This window comes from Aegilops tauschii, chromosome 2 (genome assembly GCF_002575655.3).
Source record: "Aegilops tauschii subsp. strangulata cultivar AL8/78 chromosome 2, Aet v6.0, whole genome shotgun sequence".
NCBI classification, from domain to species: Eukaryota; Viridiplantae; Streptophyta; class Magnoliopsida; order Poales; family Poaceae; genus Aegilops; species Aegilops tauschii.
In genome coordinates this window covers 410,902,968-410,911,055 of record NC_053036.3, presented here as the reverse complement: position 1 = coordinate 410,911,055, position 8,088 = coordinate 410,902,968, and the positions used below count along the sequence as shown (strand labels likewise).

The 8,088-nt window shown below is 48.6% G+C and overlaps 1 protein-coding gene across 5 annotated transcripts; it reads left to right on the top strand.

The window, feature by feature from the left end:
• Positions 1–875: 875 nt before the first annotated feature.
• Positions 876–7,470, top strand: LOC109778196 (uncharacterized). 5 transcript variants are annotated; one of them, XM_045233104.2, is made up of 13 exons: positions 2,754–2,773; positions 2,865–3,047; positions 3,246–3,501; positions 3,599–3,682; positions 3,791–3,924; positions 4,013–4,110; positions 4,657–4,745; positions 5,002–5,095; positions 5,181–5,338; positions 5,414–5,484; positions 5,654–5,768; positions 6,222–6,430; positions 7,047–7,470. In XM_045233104.2, exons 3-12 carry the CDS (start codon positions 3,253–3,255, stop codon positions 6,387–6,389), a joined length of 1,260 nt encoding a protein of 419 aa, XP_045089039.1. In that variant the 5' UTR covers positions 2,754–2,773; positions 2,865–3,047; positions 3,246–3,252; the 3' UTR covers positions 6,390–6,430; positions 7,047–7,470. The 5 variants fall into 5 exon arrangements, 3 of the variants coding, with proteins under 3 accessions (XP_020192336.1, XP_020192339.1, XP_045089039.1); XM_020336747.3 differs by lacking the exons at positions 2,754–2,773; positions 2,865–3,047 and adding an exon at positions 876–1,196; XR_002236524.3 differs by lacking the exons at positions 2,754–2,773; positions 2,865–3,047 and adding an exon at positions 909–1,196 and having other exon boundaries at positions 5,181–5,294.
• Positions 7,471–8,088: the final 618 nt, after the last annotated feature.

The following is an 8,088-nucleotide window of genomic DNA, read 5'->3' as shown; positions in this document are numbered from 1 at the left end:
GTTGTCTTCCAGAGGGCGTATACTAACTTTCTGAGCAAGGTTCCAGGCCTGCACGGAGGGTGCACGAGGCTGAAAGTTCCCTGTTCGACCCACTTTTCGCTGTTTGGTAGGGTGGGTGGGCTCTGTTGGGCTATGTCGATCTCATGAAAAAACGCTCTCCGCTATGCTCGATCGAAGCACCCCACACAGGCCTGCCGGGTCGAGCGAGGCTGCGGCCCAGTTCTTTTGAGCAGATTGTGGAGAATTTTGGTCTGGAAAATCTGGAGCCAAAAGAACTCGTTTTGACTTCCACAATCTGGAGAGGATTCTCTAGAATCCTAGTGCAATCAAAAAGCACCCAAAAAGCTTGATTTTCCCACCAGTGAAAACGTTTCAGAATAGAAGAGTACCCCTATCCCATCGCGAAATTGCACCAGGAATGCCACTGCCCATCCACGCGCTGGACCAGAGGAAACGAGCGAGCGGCCGCTCGACCCCTGTTCGCATCGGGGGGAAAAGGAGTCCCCAGACGCAGCGACGGCTAGGGTTGTTGCGCCGCCGCCGGACCAACCTCGCCGGCCAGGCCCTTGCCGCCGCCGGCCAGGTTCCCGCCGCCGCCGCCCGCCTTATCTCCCCCGTCGCCCCTCTTCCTTCGCTGCTCGTCCTCCCCTCCGCCGTGTCTCCGCCAACATCGACGGCCACCGGCGCTGCACCTCGACGTCCACAAGCAGCCCACGCGAGGTGCAGACCACACCCATGGTGAGGCATCCTCTTTCCCCATCTCTCTGTTCTTCTTTTTTCTTATGCTATGGAGTGCTAGATTGATTTATGTTGCATAGGTAGATGGATTGATGCTTGGATTTGTTAGATAGGTGGATGGATTGATTGCTGATGCTGTTAGATAGATGGATGGTGCTAATTTTCCCCCCGACCCACTTTCCTCGAACGACCAACCCGGCCCTGCCCTCGCGCGACCCCCCACCCCCTCCCCTCGCGCGACCCCATCCAAACCTATCCGCCAGCGCCCGTCCGCCGCCGGTCCCCTCGCGCTACCCCGCTGCCAGTCCCATCTCCCGCCCGCCGCCGGTCCTCTCGCGCTACCTCGCCGACGCCTCGCCCCTGCGCCTGGCCGTTCCGCCACTCGTCGCCGGCCTGCCCCTGCTCCTGGCCGGCCTCAACTCGCCGCCGCCGCCGGAGTACATCCTGACACGGGAGAGGTAGCAGATCCGCCCCTTTCTTCCCTTCCCCCGCCTTCCTCCTCTCTTCCTTCCCCTATCCCTGTCCTTCCTGCCTCGGCTCCCAACCTTGAACAGGGAAGAGCCCGAGCCCTTGTTGCTGTACAGAGAAACACAGCCGAGTACAGAAAAATTTATGCATGAAGGAATTTATTGAACTATTTATCTTCTCTTCATTGCTTGTCATGCTGAAAAAATTAATGTGTGCTAAGTTTCCTGTTATTTGTATTGTCATAGATGGATGAATTGGCAAGAAAACGAAGGCAACTAATTGGCAAGAACCCGTGTCACCCCCGCCTCTTCTCCAAAAAAAAAAAGACGTACTCTCTTCCGATGGGGCACCCTTCCTCCGACCTGACGCCCATCCTCCGCCCCCGACATAACGCCTGCATCAGTGCGCCGCTCCTCGCACCTGCTAGCCATTCCTGCTGATGGGGTCGACGGCGACACCGCCGCCATCTCCACATCAGAACTGCCTCACGCCTCCCTCGCGTCTCCTCCAAGAGGATGTTCCTCCGTCGCTTCCCTTGCCAACCGGAGTTGTCGTTTCATCGCCGTCCACTTCTGCATGGTCTGCATCCTCGCTGCTCCCTTTCCTCTCCTCCAAGAACCCAAGACCTGAAGATGTCACTGCAACCAAGCAGTAGTTTGTAATCCTGTTGAGTTTACTAAATGGGCATCAGGATTACTGAATGTTGATTTTACTCAATGGGAGTTATGTTTCAGATTTAGAGGGTACTCTCACTGTACAGTGAACCCTGTGTCTTTATGTACACTTTTCTGAATCTTGTGTCTTTCTGAATGAGCAAGAAACCAAGCAAAACGTTGAGTTTACTGAATCGTGTTTCTTTCTGTACACTGGCTAGTGATCCTCGGCTGTACATACACTGCAGTAGTTTGTGTTGGGGGCAAGAAATAGCGAAACGGTTTGCTGTTTCTGTTAGGGTGGAAGGAAAACCCTAGCCCGTCCTCCTGGTCCGGCCTAGCCGCGTCCCACGCGCCACAAAGCGAAACCGACCGGGGGTATTTCTTGCCCCGCCGCCATCCCCCCTGCTCCTGCCCCCTGGCTCGAGTTCCCACGACGCCCACGCCGACCTTGACGCCCATTCCCGGACCAGGAGGACGACTGCTGCTGCTCGGCGCCCACGCCGACCTTGACGCCCAGAAGCTGCTCGGCGACCTCGGCTGTGACTGAACCAATCCCACGCCCCTGCCTGCTACTGCTGGACTTCGACCGCGTCGCCACGCCTGCCCCGACTCGCCGCCGCGACCTCCGACGGCCAAGTATGATTATTTTCTCCTGTTTTGTTCGTTCCTCGTAGTTCAGGTTGCAGGCGGGGCGGGATGCGGCTGCCCGCCACAGGGAACGACAACTCCGGTTGGCAAGGGAAGCGACGGAGGAACATCCTCTTGGAGGAGACGCGAGGGAGGCGTGAGGCAGTTCTGATGTGGAGATGGCGGCGGTGTTGCCGTCGACCCCATCAGCAGGAATGGCTAGCAGGTGCGAGGAGCGGCGCACTGATGCAGGCGTTATGTCGGGGGCGGAGGATGGGCGTCAGGTCGGAGGAAGGGTGCCCCATCGGAAGAGAGTACGTCTTTTTTTTTGGAGAAGAGGCGGGGGTGACACGGTTTTTTTTTTTTGAGAAGCAGGGGGTGACGCGGTTATGCGGCTCATCCCGTTGAGCCCGCGGTCAGCCCAGCGGCAGTTTGGCGGGCTCTTTTGTGAGCGCTGCAGCCTGGCGGGATATCCCGTCCACCTTGCAACCTGACGCGTAGTATTCTTCACGGCGGCGTGAAGCGAATTTACAAATGCTTCTCATTTGCTGCTGAATTGTAAGTATAGTGTGAAGAGGCGAGTGTATATGCCTTTCTTTTGAGTATCTTAGACAGACGCTAGTGGTATTTTGTCATGTAAACTGAACTAACTACACTTTGGTTTTCATCACTAGTGGTATGTTGGAACCTCTGGTTTTGACTTGTGGTATTTTGGCCATTTTCTCAATCCCGCCTCATCCATCTCTTCCACCGCAGTTGATCGATGGAGCCCAACGCCGACAAGCTACGTGGTCTTCGCATCACCTCCCTGGACGATGAAGACGATGATGAGACAGAACTGCCCAACCAACCTCTGCCCGCCTCCACCGTGACCGTGGCTGCGGCCCCCTCGGGCTATGATGACGAGGACGAAGATGAAGAAGCAGAAGTCATGCTTGGATTCCTGGAGAAGCCGAAGCATCCCGGCCTCCTCCTCCGCCACCTCTTTCCTAGCAAGGCTGGAGGCATCCCGGTCCGTGGAATAACGCCCATCATATTAAGCGACACACTTTGATTTTTGATGCGATTGGAGCAGGTATTGATGTGAGGTGTTTGTGTATTTTGTCCAGGCGTGGTTGGATCCCGTGAACTTGCCCACGGGGAACTCCAGCTGCTGTGGCTTCTGCGGCGAGCCCCTGCACTTTGTCCTCCAGGTTATTGCTTTGTGCCTAGAAGCAATTGTACCTGTTATTTTCTTTCCGGAACTTGTACTAGTTAAATTGATGAAAACTTCATCTCAAATTGGGTTTGGATCTCTGTAGATTTATGCTCCGATTGAGAGCAATGCAGCAGCATTCCACCGCACTCTGTTCATGTTCATGTGCCCGTCGATGGCATGCTTGCACCGAGACCAGCACGAACAGTGGACACGCAACCAAGGCAATCCTCGTAGAAGGTGAAGCAAGTCCCATAGCTGCTGTGTTGGCTTTTAGACTAGAGACTGAAAACATTTTGCTGATCCTGACTGCCTCGTTGGATTGCAGCGTGAGGGTTTTCCGGTGCCAGCTGCCTCGTACCAATGTGTTCTACTCAAGTGAACCTCCAAGTCGCAATAACTCTGACAAGCCACTATGTGCCGGAGGTAGTTTTCCTTTTTGTTCAGTTACATGGCATCTTAGATTTACTGTGCCTAATAAGTTTGGTATGCTATTAGTGCTACATTTCCTGCATTACGTAGTAATTAGCTAGTTATCCTAGAGAAAATGTGCTTATGTCCAGCAGATCTCTTTCACTCTATCTAGCTATTGCATAAATACGTTCTTCATTTACACTTACGAATTCCTAGATCATATTTTCAATATGCTAAAATCTTGAAGTTATCATCTTCATTTGTTTATGCTGGTTGCTCCACATATCGCACCTTGCTTCTAATGTCTTCCTTGGGAAACATATAATCTTTTGCTTTCTGTTTTTTTTCCTAGAAAAGCATCGCACTGTCAATGTGCCGACTGCTGAGACTAAGTTTGGTGGGGTTTGTTAGATGCTGATTAATTTAGTATATTGATGCGCTTACATCCGTAGGCAACAATGGCCATCTTCTGTCAGTCAAACTAGTTATGTTAATAGATGGCCATATTCCAAGTAATTTATATTGATTTCCTTCGTTTACTTGACTCTGAGTTGCCAGCTGCTCTGTGTCATTGGTGTGGTACATGGAAAGGGGATAAAATATGTGGTGGCTGCAAGAAATCACGTTACTGTTCTGAGAAACATCAGGTATTCCCAAATCATTTAATCATCCTAGAGATCTCTTGGGCATCTCATGTTTGTGTTAAATCTACCCCTTTGTCATGTCCAATTATACAGCCTTTGGTTTGATCCTTGCCAATTTTTGGACACACTCATGATCCTTTGTCCACCTCCAATACAATAAAGTATTGACTGGCTTGGACACCAACCAAACAGACCCTACATATCCCTTTGGCAGCCAGGTCCTACTTTGGATGAACAAATTTTTGTGACTCTTTCTCAGGCACTGCACTGGCGCTCTGGTCATAAAAATGATTGCCTACAGATAATCAATTCTTCTGAAGCTTCAAGTTCTGTGCTGCCAGCTGTAGGAAAAGGTAACAATGTTTGAAGACTAATAATGCTATTAAGGTCGTAATTATTGAATGTCTTTATCCTCTTATAATTCCTCTCTATTTGCAGTTCCAGCTAGGACTTCTTGGCCGGAATATCAGATAGCAATTGACGATGAAGTTGATTTGGATTCTGATGGTTGTGATGAAGACAGCTCAAAGTCCTTGGTGATGCAAAAGCATGGTAAACCAGATGATACAATGCAGTCATGGATGGATCAATTTGAGGTTTTTAGCCGTGCATTCTCTCTTTTATGCTTGCCAACATAGCAACCACTGTTTATTCACTGCTATGTTATATAGGCTGATGCTGACAACCAATGCTGGGCATATTTTCAAGAGCGTATCTCAAGAGCACCAGAGCAAGTATTGAGGTATGCATAACTTGCATGAATCCTCTCCTTGTTCGGTGATGTTTTCAATTTACTTTTGCCTGTTCAGGAAAATAGTAGTTCGATATTGTTTCAATCGTTCAGGCTTGCATATTTATTCTCAGCAATATATGTTATATGCATATTACTAATAAAAGTCTAAATTACGCAGATACTGTCGAGATCCAAATGTAAAACCTCTGTGGGCTTTATCAGCTGGGCGTCCATCAAATCCTGACATCCCTTCATGTAGCTACTGTAAAGGTCCACTATGCTATGAATTTCAGGTTGGTCAATTTGTCTAGGGCCAAAAATATTTGCATTTCTGATATAGCAACACATTTCCACACAACTAGTAAACTCAAAAACCCAATTGTTTTTCCATGATAACTCCCCCTTGTAGCAGTAATAGGCTGTGGCAGGGTATGCATGGCATGGTTTGTGCCTATAAGTTATGACCAGACTGTTTTTCCTTGTGTCCGAATAGGAAACTAAAAGAATGTTGTTAATGAATTACTTCTGTGAACTTATGGTATCATGTTTTCCTTTCAACCCCCATGAGAGCAATGTCCAAATAATTGTACCTATGGAACTTCATATGTGTGAAGTTTATGCTTAGTCAGTGTCTCAGTGATGCCTCCAACATGCTTATCAGTAATCATTACATTTCCCTCCCTCGTGCTTGCGTATACAGGATCATGTGCTTACATATCCTTACACTGTGTTTACTGTATCTCCAGATAATGCCACAATTGCTTTATTACTTTGGTGTGAGAAATGAACCAAACTCTCTTGATTGGGCAACAATTGTTGTGTACACGTGTCAAGAAACATGTGATCAAAATATTAGCTACAAGGAAGAGTTTGCATGGGTTCAGTTATATCCTACGTCAATCTCAAGGCCGTAGTAATGTTTACCTGTTCCACAGAGTGGCGTCTGCTGCTGCAGGTTTGTAACTCCCCCCATTTAACTTTGTTGTTAATCTACAAAAGCTCATGCATATGGTCAATGCATGTGATCCACTAATAAGCAACGGTTCACTTTGGCATGATTTATTGTGTTTTATCAGTATACACTATCCCCTGTCAAATGTGTATTATGATACGAGTAATTTAAGTAAATGCACTAATTCTGAGAGATTTTTTTAATAGAATGTTCCAAGAGCTGAGAATTTTCCTATGCCCATTGATGCATCTATTGCTTGAACAAGTGAAGGGCCAATAGTTATTGTAAAAGTTAGATAGGTATAAGCTTATTTGATGTTGTGTTTTTGGATTCTAAAGCTATGCTAATTGCTAATCACCATTTTGTTTGCTGTATGCACCTGCACCTGCATCTGCAATGTATGGGCATATTCCTTCGGAAAACAAGTTAGTCAAAAATCAATGTAGTTTGAATCTATTCTCTTGATCTTGTTGTTAGCTTTGTTGTTTTATCTGCCTGGCCTTTTAGCGGGAGCAAGATAGAGATGCAAGGGAGTCCTAGTAACCTATATTTTGCTCTGTAAGCTGTGTTAATGAAAGATAGTCCTAGTAACCCATATTTTGCTCTGTTGTTTCACCAGGGGGAGTTGGAACTTGAAAGTGATGGTCTACCTTGCATTTCAACCTGAAGACAGGCGTTCCAAGCCAGATAGATCTTTTTTTTAGATGTCAACTTCAATGCAGGGCCATGGTCCCAATTAGCTCGCACATTGGGCTTGGTCTACTATTTAGCCACTGGGGCCATCTAGAGCATTTGATGTGAAATAGTTGTGGTCGCCAGCATTGCCGGTTCAGTGTGCATCTTTATTTCGTTATATAGGATTCTTCGTCTCTTTATGTGGACACCTTGGACGGTTTTGGGGATTACTCGTTAGGATTCTGGTCTATCTCGTTGGTCTGTTATTCGAGACTTCTTGCATTTTCGCTTTCGGCATTGACCGCATGTAAAGTGAGAGTCTCCACATTGCCCCTTTTTTAGGAGTTGAAATTTTGATGGCTACCCTACGTTTTATCTGTTCCATGCATATAGGATATTCCATGAACATCGTGTGTTTGGTAGTTGCCTTGTGTTAAAAGCGATTTTTTGCAACGACAAATTTGTGCGTTTGGCATGGTCCCATGTGCCATTTCCTCCATGGTTGGTTGGGTTCATGGCTGCACGTTTTGTTGAGCCAGATACGCGCAGACCCGTTGAGGCGTTGCTTGCACGACCCAGTTGCTGGCTGTGCCCATGGAAACATCCATCGGCGTGCTGTGCTGCCTTTTGTTGCAGAAGAAAAGATGATCGAGGAAAAGGGGAAAGCATGGCGCCGAAACCGCTGCCGCGTCTCGTCGTCAGCAGGACGCGGCGTGCCCGTGTAACCATGCTGCCGATTCCCGTGTAATGTAAACGTTTGGCGAGCAGTGGAAGCACGGCAAGTATCCATCCATCAGCACTATTTCTCTTTCCTTGGCTCCGCTCGCCATCACTCCATGTGCCGCGGCAATGCCATGGCCCTGCCTGGCAAGTGGCCGGCCAGAGGAAACAAATCAACTTTTTATGCCTACATACGTGCGAGTTTCTGGGCGGCACTGGGCCGCTTCCGTTGACGGCGACTGCCACCGGCCGCTTACGCTTACAAT